The sequence below is a fragment of the Parambassis ranga genome, chromosome 14 (genome assembly GCF_900634625.1).
Source record: "Parambassis ranga chromosome 14, fParRan2.1, whole genome shotgun sequence".
In the NCBI taxonomy this organism is placed as follows: Eukaryota; Metazoa; Chordata; class Actinopteri; family Ambassidae; genus Parambassis; species Parambassis ranga.
Genome location: NC_041034.1, coordinates 15,438,972 through 15,461,897, shown reverse-complemented (window position 1 = coordinate 15,461,897; position 22,926 = coordinate 15,438,972). Strand labels below are relative to the sequence as shown.

The 22,926-nt window shown below is 39.2% G+C and overlaps 1 protein-coding gene across 1 annotated transcript in view; it reads right to left on the bottom strand.

Moving 5' to 3' along the window:
* Window positions 1–18,436, bottom strand: part of gabra3 (gamma-aminobutyric acid type A receptor subunit alpha3) — a 31,212-nt gene extending 12,776 nt beyond the window's left edge. The window contains exons 1-4 of the mRNA XM_028422209.1: window positions 18,423–18,436; window positions 17,741–17,862; window positions 14,474–14,541; window positions 3,987–4,207 (exon numbers count right to left, since the gene is read on the bottom strand). Of these exons, the coding sequence (XP_028278010.1) occupies window positions 3,987–4,207; window positions 14,474–14,541; window positions 17,741–17,862; window positions 18,423–18,436 (425 nt within the window). The remainder of the gene's footprint in view (window positions 1–3,986; window positions 4,208–14,473; window positions 14,542–17,740; window positions 17,863–18,422) is intronic.
* Window positions 18,437–22,926: the final 4,490 nt, after the last annotated feature.

Sequence of the window (22,926 nt, the reverse complement as noted above, 5' to 3'; positions counted from 1 at the left end):
ATGGAATAAAAATCAGAGGGAGAACTGACTTTGCACCCTCTCTTCCCTCTCCCTTCTCCACCCTGTCAGTGATAATGAGAACTCAGCTGACTGATAAAGAGGAAAAAAAAATACCCAGAGAAAACTGCAGTTTATTTCATTTGGTCAGATGGCCGTGCCACAAAATGCACTAAGTAAACAGAGCAATGGTGCATATTATATCAGTCATACATGTTTAATCCACATGGGGGATTACATTTGCTGAATTCAAGCAAAACGGATAACCATACTGTAGTGGACCGAGTTTCTCATAAATGACCCACAAACTGGGTTACTGTAACTCAATTACAACATTTATTGTCCATGCATCAATTGAAAACTAGGTTACTCAAACAAACAAGATTGGAACGGAATAACTGTAAATGTAATTAGGCTATGTGTAATTTGCATTTTTAAAACCTGTCAGCTAAACCGAATGGAGCTGACATGTCACTTTCTTGCTTATATAAGCTGATGTATGGATTTTACATATGATGTGTTAACCTTTAGAGGACAAGAAAAACAAGAGATGTAACGAGTCCCACCTTGCAGTATTTCCATAAATACAGTTTATTGCAGCCACAGTAACATCATTTCCTGCTTCTAAGATCTTATTGTTTCTCATTAGCACTTGTGTTGCATTTACAACATGCCTGCTCATTTTGTTTGTCTCACCCTCTTGGCGGCTTTCTGGTGCTGCCTCATTACTGATAAGTGGCTCAATAACTCGCAAATTGCTACAAAATAACATAAATCAAATGTGAACATTGCACCACTGCACATCATGCACTTAAAGAAGCAACTAATTGATGACATCCATCTCACTGCTAAGCTGTGTGGATATTCCGACAATAAGGAAGACAAAAATTCCAGATAACAAAAACAAAATTACTTTGATCAAGCTGTATTTGTGAAATGAAAATTAGGTTTAAGAGTCTACAACTATGAGAACAAGCATATCAGGCTTGGATGATATGAACAAGTGGTGATGTTTGCTGGGTGCTTTGTTGTTTTGTTTTTCCTTTCACTGTGGGTGAAACAGCTTTGTCATTCATGGTTCATTACTTTATGCTAGCAGTTATCTCCACTAGACAGTATACTTTCTCTTCTTGAATGTAGTTATCACATATAATAATTAAAAAAACATGGCTTTGCTTTTCAGCCCTGTATCACAAATACAGGAGTTGGAGCAAAATGTAAGGTGAAAGTGTTTTGTCATAAACTAAAGTCTTGTAAAAATTTAAAGTTGACGTGGTGCAAGAGAAAAAAATGAATTGAAAAGATCAGTAAATTATAACTATTTCTTTTTTGGGGAACATGAATGCAGGTAACTCATGCTGTCAAACATTGTTTGAACAAAAGAAAAGTCAGCATATCAGTTCCTAAAGCCACACCACTACTAAATGCAAGATCAGCTATAGTTAGCATGTTCAGTATGAATCAAAATTAACCAAACCACCAACCAAATCAAAATCCATTAAAATGTATTAAGCCTATGTTTTGCAACCCAGCATTGTTCCACTTACAGTCACACAGCAATATGTGAATATGTGAATCCCTGATCCAGTGAACTGATTATAAATGCTCTCATCAGACAGAACTGATATTCTTAAATATGACTGTGCAGTCTGAATTTTAGAATAAGTTGTTAGCCAAGTGTTAACCAAAAAGTTCCAGTACAACACTGGAATCATTTGAAATGCATAAATTGATATTCTCAGGGGGAAATCATTTGGGTTATAAGGTTATATATCAGTTTGCTGTATAAACCACAAGGAGCTTGAGTTAAATCGAGGTGAACTGAGAGTGAGTGATAAATGCTGTCATAAAAATAAGACTGCTGCAGTGCTGTCAGACAATACCAGCTCTCTCAGTTCAAAAATAATGGTGCAATCCTGCAGAGCAGAGCCCTTCACGGCATTTGTCAGTTCAGATGCTGTAGACATGCTGATTAAATGGATTTACGCAGTTGTTTAGTGAGGAGTGCCAATCAACACAGGGTGCTATGGTGACAGACTTCACGCTGAACTTTCTGTACGATGGATATGCATGCTAAAGCCTAATACCTGTGCAGTGTGGGAACAGAAGTTATCACTTCTCTCTTTGGGTGATGTACCTCTAACAAAAGTTAGGGACACAAAACTAACATCTGTATATTTGGAAAACTAAAAGAAACAAGAAGAAATTGGGTCACCACTAAAATCTTTGTTCTTTTAATTTATCATATAAATCATTCATCTTTTTTGCCATACTTATGTATGTACTTGTAGTGCTGCATTAGCACTCAGATGTCTTTGTCAGCCTTGGCAATATTGCCACCAAGACATCTACTCATGTGGGACCGTAAAATGAAATTTTTTGTTTTTCCCCTGGGAAATCAATACTGACCTTATGTGTCACAGGGCTCTAGAGTGCGACCTAATTTATCAATGGTGCCACCAAAAAAAACCTGCGATTGCACCGGTGTGACCAGCCGTTCGATGGAAAAAAAATTCTCTGTGACTTAAAGTCTTCCTGTGGTTCAACAATAAACACACATTAGGCCCATATTGTGGTCTAAACCAATCAGAGATGGTGAAGGATGGGAACTGAGACGAGAAGAGGAAGAACGCGACGTGTTGCACAGAGAGCTGAATGCTGTGGGCTGGGAAAAATCCCTTTATGCCTAGATTAGATGCATTTCTGAGTCTGGAAAGGGATAAAGTAGTGAAGGTGTTATGTGCGGTGTGTTTATAATGCCCCTCAATCATGATACCGTTGGCCCTGACTCATTAGTTTCACTTGAGGGAATTAAGTAGTTAACTGTTGTTGCTAACATGGGCTAATTAACTAGTTTTAAGGGTTAAAATACATGGTTACATAAGAGAACACCCATTTAAAAAGTATTGTTATTATCCTGCTATAGTGAAGCATTGTCTGCCAGTATGACGTTTGCATACAACCAAAACTGTCTTTCCTTCTCTAACAGACAAAATAAAAAGGTTCTGTCAGCTGAAGCTTTGCTTCAGAAAGAGAGGAGACACAGGGGAAACTGAGACAAGTGAGGCAGAGAGAAGGTGAGGAAGATGAGAGAAGAGAATACTGTACAGCACAAATGTGTTGAAGAAAACATAACATGAACATAAAATCTCAAATATATATATAATAATATATAATATATCCCAAATATATAAAGGTGTATATGATTTTTTTTTTATAATCGTTTAATACACATTGGCAGATGAGATAAATGAGGGGCGACGGCCAGAAAATACACACACACAGAGACAGCAAACAGGGAAATAAAGAATACTATATTAACTTTGAATCTTTATTATTGTTTTCTTACATGTAGACTTGTTGACTTGTAAAAGTACTATGAGTACATTTCAAATATGGTTTTAACTGTGTTCATTAAACATGGTCTAAATTCATTTAGGATGATATGTCATTATTTTAGCTTGTGCATATTTCCTGTATTGGGGATCAATTTTTGGACCCCAGTATTTCTAAAACTTTGTCTAAGGCCCTGCTAGACCTGTCAGATACAGAGTGGATGTAGCCCTTGTGAGGCTGCAGGTGAGGCTGATTGACGGTGTTTAGATTAGATGAAACAAATTGACCAGAACCTTCATTCTAGTCCTGTACATGATGGTATTCAGAGGCTCATGTGTCTTGGTGACTGATGGTATTTACTTTAAGTACTGCATATAGACAATGGCTGAGCTTTGATCAGTCAGTGGAAACAATGTGTGCTAGACAGTGACTCTCAGGCACATAAAAGGACCAGATATGATCCAGGTGCATCAGCTCTCCACAGTTTTATTCTTAATCCATTGATTTTCATCACCTTGAAGTTGACATTTATGGTTGCAAGTGAATATCCCTGGGGATGAGCATATACTACAACGCATTACTGCACTGGACACACTTGCAGAGCGGCAGGCTTGGGTTGGGTTTACTAGGTAGTGATTAGGAAAATAGCTCACCTCATGGTATAGAGAAGTGTGCCATTGTCGACTAGTCGTAGCAGTTTGTTGGGTGTTGTCATGTTGTGGGCCACAGACTTCTTTCCATTGTGGAAAAATGTATCGGGTGTCCAGATCTTACTGGCCAGGAGGTTGTTGAGGGGTAAAACCTGCATAGGCCCATCAAACTTCAGCCTCTCGTCCCTCCAACTCTGACGGAAGAAGACATCGATGGTGTACTCCTGAGGAGAGGAGAGTGTAAAGAAATAGACACTTGAGCTGATATAGTACCAGATGACCTAGTCTTTTTGACCTGTTAAAGCACAGATACCATAAAGAACATTAATGATGACTAGATTCCATTTAAGTGAGCCAGTTCGCTTCTCTAGTCAGTAGCTGGTCTCAAAGTAGCATCTGCATTTTTCAAAGGTTTCATAAAGACTGATTACATCACAGCAGTGGGACCAGGTTGTTCTGTTTCAAGGGCTCTTTCACAGAGAAAAATGCAATCTTTTCCTTGGCTCCTCAACCTTTCCCAGGATTCATTACATGCTAATGATTGTTTTTTTTATGTTTTTATCCAGAGATGGCAGGCACCTTTGCTAAGTGAGGTAATGCAAATAGTAAATCCTGTGCAGTCTCACTCAACAATCCTCTGTTTGACCTTTGGACTACAAAGCCCACACTTTCATAGACCATGTCCTTCAAAGGACAAAAACTCAGATGACCCATAAATGATTGTCTTGTCTACTCCATGAATAGTAAACAAATGACGAGTGCCATGCATTAAGATCTGTCTACCACAAATAGCCAGCACATGAACCCACCATGGAAAAACATGTGCACGCATACATACGCTGTATATTTATACCATACAATTTTCTTTAGAATGCAAAGTTATGTATTTTTGTGTCCTATAATTACAACTTTAACAATGCCGTGTTTATTGTTCACACTTGAAAGCCAACAGTGTATTTAGATTCAAATAAGCCTCACTGAGAAACCTTGTAATACATCCGTTTCATGTTTTATTTATCTGCAACTCTTTCTGTGTTGTTGCCAACACACGAAACCTTAAATAAAATACAACTAATGCAGGAAGTAGCCAGTCAAAATGAATGTATTTCACATTATTCATTCAATAGGACTTGGTGTCCTAGCAACAGCCTTTCCTCACCAGCTGTGTACAGTGGCTGTACTGAGATTAACCGTATGAACAGAGATGGAAGAGAGATGCTTATATATTATGTGACAGTATGTGTTATTTGCAATCAGTGAAAGCAGGATGTTTGTGTGTCCCTGATTTGATCTTATTTGTGTTTTTTGCTCTAATGGTGAAAGGGCTTGGGTGCAGAAGTGCTCACCAGTGAACTGCAACTGGCTGCACCCAGAGTGAAATAAACCCGATAAAGCCATTTCTCAGTGGCTTTAACAACAGGAAGTCATTGTACCCAGCAGGAGCAGTACACAGCTTCCACTTAACACAGCAACAGGGCTCCTATAAAAAGCGCAAAATGAACGCCTGTTAATTGATGTAATTGACCTCTTGTGGCCTGCAAACCTACCAGTACTATAAAACATGTACACTGCATCTGTCCTCACAGCAGCACTCTTAATAAAGCCCACAGAGAGCTTCACAGACAGATGAAAGCAAAAATATGACACTTTTCCTTCAACCACTTTATGCTTTTTTTCGCACCGATTTGCGTCGTGTGTTTAATTTTATTGCAGTCTTGGTTTAACAATGTCTAAGGCGACATCTAATAAAAGCTCAAAAAATAATTCATCTCTTTCATAATAATTATATCATACTGTGTCTGCTCATGAATGAGATTCACTATACGGACAATAAATTCTATTGAAAGACTGATGGACACACACACACACATACTGGCATGCACAGTACACACACACTGTTTTATTGTCCTGTGCCCCACACTTCTTTAACTCTAAAAACTCTAAAGTAGCACTCAATCTTGGCACAGAAAGACCTTTTAAATCTCTATCACTGCAGTTAAAATCATGTTACACCCTTTAGTCTTTTGTATATGAGATGCCAAATCTCACTGTTATCACTGTTGAACATCCAGTGATGAATAAACGGACAATAGTGCAGTGGACCAGCTGGGGAGAAGCCATTCATTTGTTTTCTTTGGACTGAAATTTTTTGGAAACGCAGAGAATTAATTTGAAGATTGAAAGACAGGAATCAGGAAACTATAGACAATCTCCACACAAGGCCAAATGGCACAATGAGTTCAGATGCCAGCTGGTGTTCCTCCAGGGAATGTGTGATTGATTTCTCCTTGAAAGAGAAGACAGGGCAGAGCTTCTACCAAATGGTTGTTTTTAGAGGTCTTTTCATAGTGCTGAGAATCATGAATGGAGAATGCAACTGTAATTTAAATGCACATCACCAGTGTTGCACATAGACTTGTACAGAATCACACATTATTTCTTGGCATCTTGCCCTTATTAGAAAGCAGTGTAGGGAGAGGGGGAGAGGAAAATGCACCACAACAGCCCCGAGATGGATTAGAAGTGGACACAAGCTGCATGTCTTACAGCATATTGGAAACCCTCTTATATTCAACGCTGCAACTTTTAATACATATATTTGCCCAGAATACATAAACTGTTTGTTTAATCCTGAACCTGGCAAATGAACAGTAACTAATCAAGCTCATATAATCATCTGTCTCCTACAGACACAATTCATTAATTCAGTTGTAATTTATGCAGTGCAGACTTTCAGCTAGTTTTGCTAGACATTTACCGCAGCTGACTTCAGTTGTTGTTTGTGGGCTTTCAGTTTTGTCATGAGACAAATTTGGCCATCGTAGTATATTCCTTGTCTTCATCTTATAAAAAAGTCCCTGCTCGCGGTGTGACTTATCACCCGTCTGAAGAGCTGTCGAATCAACTTTGCTGCAGGATGTGAGCAGACAGTAGAATTTATCCAGCTTCCTCTGTCATATCATCCATAAACACTAGTGATCCAGTACTGTTGAGTGATACGTGTCCATGCTGTCACACTGCTTTTGTTTTTTAAGATAATTCTGTATGCTTTCTTCTTCTGTCATTCTGGTACTTCATACAATTCTTTTTTTGTGTTTAATCTGTCTCTTATTCTAAAGCCTTATGATATTTGTACTCGTAAAGTCTTTTCCAGGATAATATATGCTGTTTTATGTTGCTGAGCTTACCACTGCTTTGATTCAGTGATTACTTATTTCCCCACTATCTCTCTCTGATCATCCTAAGGGCGTCCTGTGTCATTTGCATTGAGTGACGCTTTGGCAGCAGGTTGTGGCTTGAGGCAACAACTTCTAATCTAATTTTCTGTCATTGGACCGTTAATGTCACCAACCAGGGGTCTTCAAAGTATTCTTACATACTCATCCTTGGCCTAGTTTTGCCACATCCAGTACAGAGCCTCAAAATTTAAATAAATGACTTAAGATAATCTGTTTATTTGCACGTTTCATAACAACAAAGAAATCATCGTCGAGGTTAATTACTAAACACTTTCAGTAAAAACAGTGTAGGATTGTCACTGCTGCTGGAAGAGCAGTGAACACAAACAGATGAATATTTGGATTATAACAAGACAAAGAACAAGCTTGTCACATATACACACAGAGATGTCTCCTCTGCCCATATGCAAGTGTGTATTGCAGTGAAGAGAATCGGCTAATGGCAGTGCTGAAAATGATGGAAATGAAAGGAAATGAGGAAAATGATAGCAACAGCTGACAAGGTGGCAGTTAAGGTAGGATGTACACTAGACTGGGCCAAATGAGTCTAGATGTTAAAAAACGACCGTCTAGCTCTGATAATGGCAGGAAGGTTGTGTCTAATATCTGATAGAATATTAATGCAGCCTTTAATCTTGAATTAATGAGTTCATTAAATTCTAAACATTTAGTTATTACATCCCATTTTAATAATGTCATCATATTTTAGTTTTAATTTGGTTTTTCTCAGCAGATCTACATTCGAGGATACGGCTTCATTAAATGCAGATTTTTTTTTCGTTACATTTCAGTGACATATCTCATCACAACTCTACTTTATCTATATGTCTGTGGATGCTCTCATTTATCTAGGTCATGTTATGTCAACTTGGGGGAGTGGCGAAATGTCTCCAGGAAAAAAAAATCCATGAGTCCAGTTGCCTTTTATAACAAATACATTATTAAAAGGGCTTTTTTCCCAAATGAACAGTGACAATAACAAGCTGACGAGAAGCCTGTGACATGTTGGATTATTTCTGCACAGACACTGTCCATGTACGTGGAAACAGCCTAATGTATGTATTTTGTTTATCTACATTAGCTGACTGCTTCGACAGGTTTGATTTAGTGCCCCTACAAGTTATTATATTCTGCCAGAGAGCTGTTTCCCCAGTTTATTGTGCAGAAATGTTACGTGTGATATATGTTATGAGGTCTTGTTTTTGACAGTACATAGCGGGCCTGAGATAACATTCTGCTTTGCTGGTGCTGAAATGATACAGATCACCTCCTGGAGGTTGCCTATCTATTGGACCTGGCTCTTTTAGGTTTCACACTAAAGGGCATTATAATGATCAGTCAGTGACTTGATTAATGTCTTAATTACAAGTCCTTCTTACTCTCCCGTTGTCAATTATTCTGTCTCACTTCGCTTCTTGTGTTCCATTCACCTTTCCCTGCTGGGAGTGTAACCTGTGCGAGATTCGCAATGAGCTGTGAATCCCACACCAGCTCCAATTATCTTCAGAGTTCGCAGCCTTCTGCAGCTCTGAGGCATAAACATGCTTTAGCACTTCACTGTGCTACACTTTACACATGAACATTTTGTTCTACAAAATCAGATGCATAACAGTGAACATGAAAGAGTGTAATGAGCTTAAGACTGATGATTCTTTTGAGCTGCACACACCGAGTGCAAGACTCATATATTTTTGACCTTTTGCCAAATTTTGGTCAAGGTGGAGATGTTGCTATACACCGAAGAAATTAACAATGTTAACACAGCAGAGAAAAAGAAGGATGTCCACATACTGCCGACTGAAAATGAGTCAATAAACATCTGTATTGACTGTATGACTACTGCAGAATCATTTGACCAGTAAGTGAATGATGATTGTACCATTCCCAAAGTAGCCAGATTTCTTTGTGGGTTCTTTGTGTGGTTAGGCTTAACATTTTAAGAGGTTAGAAAACATCATACAAAAGCAGAACAATAGTTTTTTTTTTTTTTAAATCCTCCTTTATTTTTACCAGAGACAAGACATTGGGCTGCTGTTACCCGTCTTGGGTAATATTCTCTGTGGTAAGAAAATAAACATCTTTATACCAAATCTAATACAGTAATTTGCTCCCAATCACAAAAAGCCAAACCTCTCCTACCTCTTGACACTAAAGTGTTAAAGTCTTATTACCTGCAGCTGCTGTATTTTTTTTAAATACACATATATTTACAAAGAGTAAAAAAGCCTCTGCCTGTTCGGCTTTCAAGTTGTTCCTCCTCTGCACATGAATCATATTGTGACACCGGGGAACACAATGACCTGTATGGTGAGCAAAAAAAAATATTAAGCCCTATTTTAAGAAGATATTTTTTTTCTCCTGAAAGGGAAGACAAATTTAAATTCTGTGTGTTCTCTGAAAAGAGGCTTAATTGGGCTTGCAAGTCTTTGAACAAGGACAACATGATTGATATAGAATCCAAGAGTTCACCTTCAGATTTTAGTAACACAGACATCCATCTGGTCTGTCAGGACCTTGAACTGCTCAGACATTTGCAGATTGAGTTTGCTGAATTTTAAGCATATGGATATGTGCTGAAAATCTCAGATATACCAGGAATGTTTACCTCCATTACATTGTGCAGCCCTGGTGAGATCAGGCCATCACTGTCGTCTCTGTCAGAGCGCTCCTCAGAGCAGCACATGTGACAACCTAAATCGTCTCCCTTTTCATCAGCGCGGGTCTGTCAAATCCCACCATGAAACAGGTACATGTGCTGTGACACTGCATGCATGTGAATGAGATGTGACTCTATAGGTTTGCTAAGCAGGACAGAGCAAAACGGAAGAAGAAGAGGGAGTAAGAACGAGGAGGCTTGAGGTAGAGAAACACACCCACCTACTTACCAGAGATCAGCATCAAGATCATAACCCACATTCTGAGTCTTGGTGTGACAAACTGGGGAAATTTGTTGCAGTCAGACACGACTCTGCACAACGTGCCTTGTTATTTGGCCTAATATTTGAGTTTCATGCTGATTACATAGTTAGCCTCCCTCCTGTTGCGATACGGGACACTAAAGGCATATGTGGCATATTGGGGTCCAAGTGAAGCCTGAACGAGCGGCCCTCAGGGTGAGCGAGAAGCAGACATTTCTGGGACACTTGATGTTACAGAGATGGGTAATTGGTCCACTGGATGTTCACAACATAAAGTATGAGATGCCTAGGGTATACTGTGCAGACAGTGTGCTCTGTCTAGGAACATCTCTGCTGTAACAGTTTCTCAAAATCATCGTCATCAAATCATTTAAGCTCTACATTTTTAGCCATGCTAGGAGCATGCCTCTGGGTAATCAAATGTCGGTCAGTTGAACACTTTAGTTCACATTGAAATATCTGTCTTGTATTGCTATGACACTCGCTATGGTTATTTTCCCCAGAGGATAAAACCTAGTGACCTTTGTAATCCTCTGTTATGTAATGCCCTTTAGTCTTTTTGGTCATTCATCAAAATTTATATTAACTATGGTGATTTTAATAGATATCAAAGTCAAGGTCATCTGCTCTACAAATACTTCATTTCATTTTGCAGCTTTTTCGGTAAGCTAATCAAATATACACCAGCTGGCGTGGATAAATTAGTATCTGCTGCCAATTTAATGCCACGTGGGCATGTTCTTCATTTATGATGCCCTTATTTACAAGACAAGCACTGGTCATTTTGTCCACAATGTGTTTGCTGGTAACTTAAAACTCTTCAGACTCAAATTCGTTCAGAACTTGATTTAACCACTTAACTCTGCTGTTATACTGGGTGAATTCTAACTTCTGTCAGTAATATTATTTTACATTTATATTACACTACCATCATCTTGAATTAAGCTCAAATCATAAAGAATGTGGTGATGAAAACATGTACTTGTTTTTCTTGGGAGGACCCCTGTGTTTTTTAATTAGTTGTTATAGTTGTGTGTGATTGTTTGTGTTGTACATTTTGAAATGCTGTGATTGGCTGTTACATTGGCCAGGTCTCGGAAAAGAGATTCTAAATCTTAATGGGACTTCCTAGTTAAATTAAGGTATTACTAAAATAAAATAATTTGTACTTGTACTTGTTGCTAAAATGCATTAATACTGTGAAGCCAGTGAACAGAAATTTTGTGAACAAGTGAGTGAATCATCTTTTTAATGAGCTGCTGCTGCTCTGTGGAGAGTGTGTGTACTTAAGGCTAATGCTATTGGTGAGCAGGACGGACAGCAGGTCTCTTAAATACTATTAACTGGATTTACTGGTGAAAATCTATCGTTGCAGATCAGAGGGGCTCTAAACCTTTTGAACACAGCATTAGTTAAACATAATTAACATCAGTAACCATGACAACAACTTGACAAAGATGTGTCAATGAAAAAGATAATGTGCAATATCTGACAAAATCTAAAGAATCCCTACTATGCTAAAATTACCAATGTTTTGAATTCTTTGCCCTCTCTCAGTATGGAGAGTGTCTGTGGGTTATTTAAATAAAAGAAAAAAATGTATGTTCTTCTGCTGGTTGTCCTCTTTGTTTTAATGATTAGATAGCCGCCTCAAATTAATCTGTTAAACTTGTTTTTCAAACCCTAACCTTCGTTTGAACACATCAAGGAACTATCTTAAAAAGCTTCTTTCCACCTCTGAAATACCTCCAGGATTAGACTCCTCTCTTAGCTGACCTAGAAAACTAGTCCCTTGCTTTTGTCTTCCTGTACTGTTTACTGCATTGCTCAATACTCAGACTCAGTCCCGCTCATTTAACTCAGTAGCCTGAAAATTCATGACCCAGAAAACACAATCGCCTGACCCTGACTTACTCTAGATTTCCCTTCATGGACTGTGAGTACCATGACTGTTAAAAGTAACTACTGAAATAACTTGGCCTTCTGTAGATTACATGTTTGTGTTTTTCTGTCTATAAACCTGCTGCAGCTCTTTGCTCATGAAACGCAACAATCCTCTTTATTATCAATGCAAAAGAAAAAAACAAGCGAGCCACCCACTCACTCTCAAAGAGTGCCCTCCCTTTTGGAAATGGACACCAATTTCAGCAATTCAGACTGCTCATTATTAAAGTCCAGTGTCGGGACCTACTTATTTTGTGCGGCCTACTATCCACTGTTGCTCATTGTACTGCATAATCGCTGGTGTTCTCTTCCCTTTCCTCCTCTGCTTAAAGGACCCAGGAGCTGATCTGTGCCCATTTTTTATTTATGCAATCCAATACAATAGCTCTGTAACAAATTGTACCTTTTATGGAGTTAGTATTTAGCTGATTCACTTGGAGGAAATAGATTTATTAAAGCTTCATAAAGTTTTGTTGTAAAAAATGTAAGATCATTCTGGTGATAATGTATAAATGTATTTATATAACATGTCATTTACTGCTGCTATACACTGAAACACAGGTGATGAAACGGCTTTCGGCTACGCATATAGTTAGACTACCTTATGCAGTCTTTGTGTCAGTAGGGAAACTCAGTATGGCCTGGGGCCAAATGAGCGTTGCTCGGGTAATGATTTGAAACTGTCAGGGCAGTGCGGAAATCTAAAAAATTCAATATGTTGATGTTTTGTTTGCACATCTGGGAGCAGTCAAAACCTCCCGCTGCTTTGCATTCTTTGAGGTGTGAGCATGTTCAGACAGCAGGTGTTTTGCCTTTGACAGCAGACTGAAAACCACCTGCGCTGACCTCGCTAACTGTGGCTCTGACCGAAACATTACCACAAGTGGCCTTCTATGTCCCATGCTGTTTTTCGTTGATTCATGTTGCTGCCAAGTGGGGCATGTGAAGAGAATAAAAGATTGGATCTAGAATGAGCTCGGAGAGACCCCAAAGGTGATATGTGCTGAAAAAGATAAAGCACTGTCCATTGTAATAAAATAAGAGCACTACCACTGTCTCACAAAGCAAGTTCAACAGACATTGTTTTACTCATTGTAGCTCCACAATAGCAGGGATGGTATCTTGGAGGTGGAAGCAACCCGAGAATGTTTCTTTCTTAGTGATTCATTTTCTGCTACCGTTTACTTTGATTTAATAAGACATGCTGTCATTCCATCATGTTGGTTCATTTCTTACAACAGTTCTTCTCTTTAGGCTCTGATTTCAGTCTCCCACAACTCCTGAAGGAAATATGTGGGTCTTGAGCTGCTAAATAACCACAGACGCATTTGTGGGGGAAATAAAAGCTGAACATGGAAAACTTGAGCTGGATGATGTGAGAACATTTTAAATTAATAAAGTACGCCATCCAGGTCAGAGAGTTTGAGTTCACTGTATATTAAAACCTGGCTTTAAAATAGTCCTAGTCTTGCAGCAAATGCATCTCCTGCTTTGCGTATGTTCACAAATGCTAATGTCAGCTGATCTGGACTAGCAAGAGCAGCTGGGTGCAGCTTATAGTTGCGACATCATATCACATCTGTTGTAGCACACTATTTTTTATGTTTATGCTAAGAAACACATGACTACAAATCCCGATTTCCTTGTCCTAATATATAAAGTCCTTATAATCTCATGTGAAGTTTAAATTGGACAGATTGAACACGAGCTGTTTCGGAGCAGCTAAGTGTGGAGTCACCCTAACATATAAAGCAGCTCTTCCAAAGAACGTAACACTCAAAGTTTTTTCAGAAAGTGCTAATTTTGCTACGTCATACAAGCTGTCAAGACAGCTCAGTGCTGAGCCAGAGAATACACCCAGAGCTCAAGGCAGTCAATTAGAGCTGCATGGTCAAATATGTCAAATGCCGCATAAGGTCCCAAGACAAAGCATCAAGCATCTCCAACATCTGCTGTTTTAAAGGAGGTCATCAGGGGTTTGAGATGGAATTTTAGTAGAATATCGCTGTTTAAAGACAGAAACAGGATCTCGGTGTTAAATGGAAGCTAAATGGCTCGATTGTGGTGATATGATCTCAGCTCAAAGATAACATTCCTGCTGGTTTGATGCTATGCTATGCAATGGTTGCAATTTTTATAGACTGTCCTATCAAGATTTTACCATTTAATGATTCTTATTATACAATAATTTTGTTTGTTAAAATTAGGTCTAGCAGTGTTGAAACAATGTGAGTGATTTTGTAGGGGAACAATGCTGCAGCAAATTAAAATTCTACAAAGATACCTGGCCAATCCAAAAATGTTGTCAGACAGTTGCAGAAGAATAACAAGCAGGCTTAGATATGATGATTCACCTGTTTGATCAGAGTAAGAAGAGAATGTCACTCACCATATCTGTGTCTGACACCGGCCCGAAACTCGTCACATAGATGTTTGTCCTCACTTCTGTCACACTCTCTGAGGAGAAAAAAAACAACAAGGACCAGAGCACATTACAGTGCAGTCCGTATACAAAAAAGCTCCGGCTTTGTTAAGCTGATTGTTTGTCTCTGCCTGACAGTTATGTCTGCCTGTTGGCTTTTTAACTAAGCTGCTTCACAAAGGAAAAACCTTCACAGTAATTAAAGGATACAGAAGCACTTCAAACTGTGACAAAACTGCAGATTCATGCATGCGCTGAGAAGACTTTGTGCCCTGCTGGACAGCTTAATACCTGGATTGTACCTGCCTTTGTGCGTCATTTTGTCAAATCCACGTCCTGCTTGTTATGCCACTGGCTGCAAGTTTAAGAACATAATGCCGGACCAATTGTACTAGAAAGTTTCCTAGAACGTAAACTCAACTGGATTTGGCACAGGAAGGTTTTTTTTTTGTCAACCTCAATTCAGAGACATAATGTTGCTATGAGAAACTTCACAGATGCTTTTTGAAAGACTTTCCCTCTTTAAAACTACAATTTGTTTGGCTCAAGACAGTTTTGTCCACTACAGCATAAAATCTGCTTTGGGCCAGGCCCAAGTCTGTAACTTTGGAAAGACGGCATCCTTTTTGACCCAAAAAAAATTTTTTAGTTGGCCTGCCCAAAAACATTTAACAGTCCCCAGGGGAGTACTGGCTCAGGAATAAAAAGCAGCAGCTCAGCATTAGGCATGCATGTCTGTGTGTATTTATATGCAAATAACAGCACATGTTGTTGCCATCACACAATTCTATACACATGATAATCACATTAGACAGATATTGTGGTATGAATGTAACATGACAAGGAGTTACAAGGCTTTTCTGGGTTCTTTAATTACAATTCCATACCATCCTAATAAAAGCTACATACTTGCTTTTATTCTGTTATATTGATTTATAGATGATTGTAACAATGATCAAATTGATCATTAGGGAGTCAGACAAGAATTTTAAATGTGAAATTATTTATGTGGTGTGGAAGCATTGTTTCCAAATGCTTCCTGTATGATTTTAATGTAGCCTTAAGTAGGGCATAATATGAACGTCATGACAGATCAAAATTTGCCCTCTTCAGTGCGGGCTGAATCAGCTCCTGTGGGGCAAATGTGTAAAGCAGGCTCTTGGGCCACTGGCGAGACAAATAGCTACTCCCAGTGGTGCAACAACCAAGAGAGTGATGAGGCTTTTCTCCAAAAGTGAATAGATCCTCAGCCTCTAACTGTGTCCCAGATCTAAGCGACCACCCACAGGTGAAGACTCTAATCCTATGGCAAAGGCCCCCCCTGAGAGAGGAGGTTCACTTCCACATTAATCATTCCTTCAACACAAATAGCCCTCACAAATACACGATTATCACAACGCCTAAGTCAGCAGTTTGCATGGCAGACCTAGGTAGGGGAGCAGAATAAGTTGCCCTGTTTCTCTTTACAACAATGCACCAGAGCATAGGGCAGAGCTAAATAGATGCTTGCTGAAATAAAATGAAATGGTGAAATAGGTTTTGTGCTGGCTGCGTGTATTAGATGGTCCCATGTGACCGTTTCACAGACGGACTAGTGAGGCATGGGGGTGGCCAACAGGAGGAAGATTGGAAGTCTTGATCTTGCGCAGGCGGACGCTCTTGACTTTGACAGAGTGTGTCAGATATACAAAGGTTGGTGTTGTCTCTTTGCAGGCTGCTGCTTAGAGATTCAATATCTACATTATTTTGGCTAAGGTGAGTTTGGCAGCTTCAAATGAATCATGATCAGATTACTATAGGACTCGTTGCTATAGTAATCTGCAATGTGTGGTTTAGGGTTTTGATTGTATTTTCACAGTAATTGTTTTGGCCAGCCAGTTAGTAAACACCAATGTAATCTTTTGAGTCAATGTAATCTTTTGACCAATTATAGTAAAATCTGTGTTCTTTCTTTTAGTTTTTAAAATGATACAAATACAAATGCTAGATTCACTGCAGCATGGTCAGTCACTCTGCAGAAGCCATCGTGCCTGTTAGCCCTGACTGGTGCAGGCCTCATCATCTCCTTGCCTTTGGAGATGTGAATCTCTGTGCAGAGGCTGGACATGACATTTACAACCTGTGTCTGGTCTCTCTTCCTGGTTGATGCCACAGAGTCCACGTCGTCCAGCCTTGTGGTTCGGCAGCCCGGTAGGCAGGCTCGTGGCTTCAGTGGTGAGCAGTAGAGCAGAAATGGACGTTCCAGCTGGCTGGCTGAGAAACAGCAAAGCCTGCTTGAGCATGTGGGCATGCTGTTATGCAGTTTGCTGTCCTTGGGGGACGAATATTTGGAGGAAATGGCCTCAATTAGTAGAACTTCCACTGACATATGCGCTTATATGCCATTTGGGCATGATTGAACAAAGGCTTTTACCCAAGGGAAGGCACATTTCCTTCCCAGTGCAGCAGTGACCTGACATCATTGTGATCCTGGTGTCAGTCTGTCAACTGTACAAGCTATGATGCCTCAATCTGTCTGCTACCAGCTAGTGACTTAATGGATTAATGAGGTCTAAGCCACAACTTAAAAAGCAACTATTTAAAGATTTAGCAGCACATGTGTATTCCTTGGAAATAATAATTACAACATAATAGAACATCATTTTAGCATTAGTCCTGTTTGCAGAGTGCATATGTACTAGATTTGCACAGAGGATCAGAGGGAGTGTGTTATAGGTTTTAACGTACCTTTATAACCTTCATAACTTTATAACCTTTATAACCTTGACCTTCATGTGTCAAGCACTTCTGCTGCTGCTGCAACTGCTGACTATGTTGATAAGTGGGCCAAATCAGTGTGCCAGCTGAAAGTAACATCTTGTCATTTTAAGAACACCAGAATGCACCTGTGTTAGAAATCTGACATGTCAGTGGTGCTTTTACTACAACTGCTTACTAAGACTTATGCCAAGTCGGACATATGTGTCTTCATTCTTTGCATTTCTGAGTCCTGAGTAGAGGACTCTCTTGTCATTAAAGGCCACATTAAATAATGATATACAGTATAATGCTTAGACCTGTGCAGTCCATTTACTTTAATTAGTCTGAAGGGACATAAAAATCTGTGGCTCCTTGTAAAGCTTTATACACATGCTCATGAATGCCATCCTTGTTTTCAAGAAAACAAATGTGCAGCTCCTATAGCTGAAATGTTTTTCTGTGTATGTGTCTGTGATTTATCAAACGCTGCAATACCTCCCAGCCCAGGACGTAGCCTGTTGTCATATCCATCCAACAGCCTGTCAAGGATTCGGGTGAAAATGGTGATATTGTCTTTACTATCATCAGGCAACGGCTCTCTGTGTCCAACTACTGCCCTGCAGGAAGAAACAGAGAGGAAGTTGTAGTCAGAGGACAGAAATAGTTAAAATGTTGTGGTGGGAAAGCCTGCCTGACATCAGCCACTGCAAAGCGAATTTTCTTAGTAAAGCTTTATATAATGTATGTAATCTATCTGTATAATGCATACACTGTGGTGATCATTCATACTTATGTGCTGGTGTGTCTGCTTCTTTCTGGTTTTATGCTCCTAAAATACCAAGCCGCTGGTGAGGTTTTTAATGCCACAATGTGTTGTGTTCTTTCAGTTAAATTGTACATTTTAGACTCAACGCTGGTGAATAACCAGCTGTTGCCATCTGGGTAGCACCTGAAATTGCTTCCTATAACTCCCTATATGGGAAATGAGGTTCTTGTTGTGAGAAGGGAAGATACTGATCTGAGACTCCATCTGCCTATCACTCAAAGCGGTCACAGCTCTTCTTCATGCATAAATTATTTTAATGGAGTTTAGTAAAAGTTATATATATTTATTTATATAAAATATATCAGAGAGTTACCGTGGAAGCATGACATATCTGTATAGATTACCACTTACCTGGCTGTAAACATGTTTATTTCTGAACCAGCCCTAGACACACAGCAATTGCAGTACTCAGTGGACCAATCACAAGTTGAACAATTTTTTCCCCCACAAATTACATCCTAATTTGAATAGTATTTGTTTTAAAGTATTTTTAAATACTGTAAATTGCTTTTTTCATAGTCAAGAAAAAATGAATGAAACTTTAAATCAGTCAGTGTTTGAATTATATCGTCTGGTCGTGTTTGTTTTGTAGTACTGTCTTTGCAGGCTGGAATCTCCATCTTTACAGAAATTGTCAACTCATGCTAATGATTTGTTTTGCAAAAAGAAAACGCTTTGCAACGTTTTGTTAGAAAATCCATCATATGGCCCATAATTCCCCGGAGAACAATAATGTGAGATGAAAAGGCCACTATACTGTAGGTGGAACGCTGATGAGTTAATGAGTACGTCTTTAATTAAACTAAAATCCCAGAGGAGCTGACCCATAATATCCAAGTAATCCCCATCAACCACCACTCCACAGAGTCAGCCTTGCTGTGCGTTATGAGAAAGGAGCTTTGAGGAATTTAGCGACTGAAGAGTTATCCCGAAGTATTGCTCAAAGGGAATCCCCAACTCTTAGCAGCAAATCTGTGGCTTCCTGTAGCTGAATGTGTCTTATAATAACAACTCAATATGAGAGTCCACTTGAGCTCTATAGCTCTAACCATGAAAGCACTTAGTGGGTGAAGGTCACTACATAAATGTATGCAATTGTAATTATTATCAGTGGGGGAGTTCAAAAGGACACAAATGCATCCTCTGCATAAAAAATGCTTCATAATTGTGGGACATCTGGGTAAGTAAGTTCAGCCAAGCTGAGTGGCTATAATGAGGGCTGGCATTAAAAGCATGAGTATGCTGGCATTAAAAAAATATCAATTAGGCATCAGGGCTTCCTCATATTTCTTCCATTTTACAGTAATGGCTCCTGTGGTGTACAGTATCCTACGATATATTTTTATGTAGCCTAAAAATTAAAGATAAAAAAATTTGTTTTATTTTTATGTCCCTTCTGAATCCCAATTGAAAACAGATTTTTTTTTTATTAAAAGATCATTATAATGAAAATTAAAGTTGTCTTTTTCTTACATGATGCAACCTTACAGTGTCTTTGGACTTTAATCTTAAAATCCAATCAGTTCATGCTTGCGTAAGTGAATGTGCCAAGCTTCAAACCATTCACCATCCTGTAAGGAAATAATGCCAGCTATGCACAGAGATGCCAACAAAATGCAATCTGATTGGTTTGCCTGTGGTAGGCGATCGTCTGCCAAGTACTTTTTGAACGTGCACACCTTTTCTAACCGTATTGTGAGGACAAATTCTTGGATAGATGTGTAAGAAACCACAACTTTAATTTTGACGGGTGTAATAGAACTTTAGTTGAGTGAGCTGTTAGATGAACATATGCTGGCAACAGACAGCACGCCTGTACTGTATACTGATTGCACACACACACACACACACACACACACAGCTGCCAGTTGCTCTTAAGTTGGATCTCAGACAAAGATGTTGACAAACATCCAGGGCTCAAATCTTAGCAAATCTAACTTAAACCTCAAACATTAAGAAGTAAATATGAGCGATTAGCTCCACGATCTCACATATCTGAGGCTCAGGAACTCCAAAGTGCACCCCACTGAGAGTGAGCCTTTTAACACTGAGCTCACGACTCCCTCCTTATTGCGCAGGGCACAGTTTGATATATTCAGGTTGTCAAATGGGTGCCTAACTGTATAATTAAGCTCTGGCAAAATATGTTAATATATGACAGTGTAACAGTATACTCATAAATATTTGAAAGAAATACACTGGATGTATCAGGATTTTTTTCCCAGACACCTTATCAAAAATTGACAAGCATGTGTGTTTGAAGCAGCTCAGACACAGCTAAAAAGCACCAAACACAAAAAGGCTTTAGGAACGACTGTGACAGGTTTAACAGCACTAGGTAATATCTTACTTAACATGAATCATATATCAAACAAAAAGCCTCTGTGGCCTCTCAGACAGCACTGGTGGAAATTCAAAAATTAATAAGAAACCTTTAGTCTCTGAGAAGCCATTCTAGCAACGTCTGCTCCACACTAAAACATCCACTTCAGGAAAAACAAAGCACTTGTGTGGTGTGTAACATCTGCGTGTTTTACTGAACAGAGAGCGCAATCACACACACACACCCTAGCCTCTTCCAGTAGGAGCCAGCTGTTTAAATTCACAGATGAGGATAAAGAAGTGGGACATTCTCTCTCTGAATTTACCATCATTTTTGTTTAAACACACAGTTTTTATAATCATGCCAGCTGCTAGTTTTATTTCCTCAGCCCACTTTATTATTTACATTGTCTCCATAGAAAGAAATGAAAAAGAGATGGAATGGTAATTCTTGAACTTTTCACACAGAAAGGAAAATGTTTAAAGAGAACAAAGCCTCAGTAAAATGTAGACTTTGTTTAAATGTCTGAATCTGAAAGTGAGGGTTGCACGAAGAGAAAGGATGCACTGTTGGTGCAAATGTTATGCAAAGACATCCCAAAGTATACCATTGTGATTTCAGTACAGTGTGAAGCTAAATCCATGAAAGATTTATATTGGTCATGGGCTTAGCATATAAATAATGTTCATTGTTAATAAGTGCCAGGCTGTTGGATTGCATTATTCTTGTGTAGCTGCTCTGAAGTTGAGGTTTGATGGTTTAAAGTGAATTGTGAGTATTTGATCATGAGATGAGGACGGCATGAAATCAGCCTGGGAAACTGTGACTAAAAAGCCCCATTTCATCATCACATAAGAAAAAGTTTTCTTTTTTGTTTGTTCGTCCCACATTTGTAAGAAATTATATTTTCACATACGAATTTAAGGAGCAGGCATTTAGTTTCAGAGTTACAGTAAATTTTGAGCAAATTATATAAACTGTGAATTTATAGATTGGAAAAAAGAAGCAACAATCCACCAGCAACTTCACCCTGAGTGTGAACTGCTGTGTGAGTGTGTGCAGGACCTTAATAACCGTAACAATGGGCCTGTTTTATATTGTGCTCCTAAAAACAGTGTGACAGAAGACACCTGAAAACTCAAGCAGCTAATTGGAATTCAGCCATTGTTTCTCTTCTAAAAAGCCACCTGTATATGCTCGCGCTGCACTTTCCCTCTGATAAGGTTATATAAGGTTGTTACTTTTCCCATTAAACACACTGTGAACAATGAAGGTAGGCAATTGACTGCTGTGCCTCTGTTAAATTAGCTGCAAGTTTCATCAGTAGCTTCATTATTCGGGGTGTTTTACAGTACTGTAATCATTACTGAAACCTTGCTGCACAACAACACAACCACACCTTCTGCTGTACTAACTGATGATTGGCTGTGTGACACAGGGCTGTTAAAGTCACCACAGGAAGGAAGTCAACTTGTACAGACTTTTCCAACACCCCCCCCTCCCTTCCATCTTTTTTTTTGTTTATCTGCTGCAAGTAGCTAGTGTTGCATACCCTAACCAAAGTCTGACATTTGAAAGTGCCAAAACTGACAATTCATGACAAGAAAATGACTGTCACATCCAACAGCACCTCGGACTTTATGGAGCACAGTGTTATCCTGAGGCAAGGCTGCACTGAGCCTGACAATCAAAAATAGATTTTTTTTTATTAAAACTGAACATTCATACTAACTGGTGTTTTAAAAACGAAAAAATGTTATTATTCAGTTTTTCCAATGAATTCTTTACATAAATATTTGTAATTTAGGATCCAAACATTGCAAAAATTACTTATGTGTATAATATAGATGATGCAAAAGTATCTGGATTTACTAATGCCACCATTTAATGGGATAAACTTAAGTTTAAGTCAACTGTATGCACAAACTTTTGATGAAGTTTGTTCCCTCTGAAGACTTTAAAGACTTTAGAGAAAACGTTTTTAATTAGCCAGGTTCTGTATAAGTCATCTCATTAATTATTGTGCAGTACCATTTCTGAAAGGCACCAGATTCACAGTTCTTCAGCTAAAACATAAGGGAGTCTTTGAAAAGTTTTTTTTTTGGAGGCACTGCCATCAAAGGCCTTTGATACACACCTCTGCTCCCATGCTTTCATGCAGCTGCTGTAACCATCATTGTGTGTGGATTTTGTGCACCATAAAGTGGTCATTTTCCACCATGTTGACTAGCAACTTGAAAATGAGAATGAGGGGTTACAGACTGGTGGGAGAAAATGTGTGTGGGCCCAGCAGGCTGACTGAGTGGAACAGGCATATACTGAGCGAGTGGACTGGCACCGATCCAAGGTTAGTACTGAACCAGTCTGACAGGTGAAGGATTGCAGGCTTGGCCAGGGAAGAGATGTAGTGGTGGTCTCTCAAGGCGTACAGTGCCTGCTGGCAGCCAGGAGGAGTGGAGTGAGCGGAGAAGCTGGGGGGGAGTGAGCGGAGAAGCTGGAGGGAACTGAGCAGTAATGAGAGCTGTGCGGGTG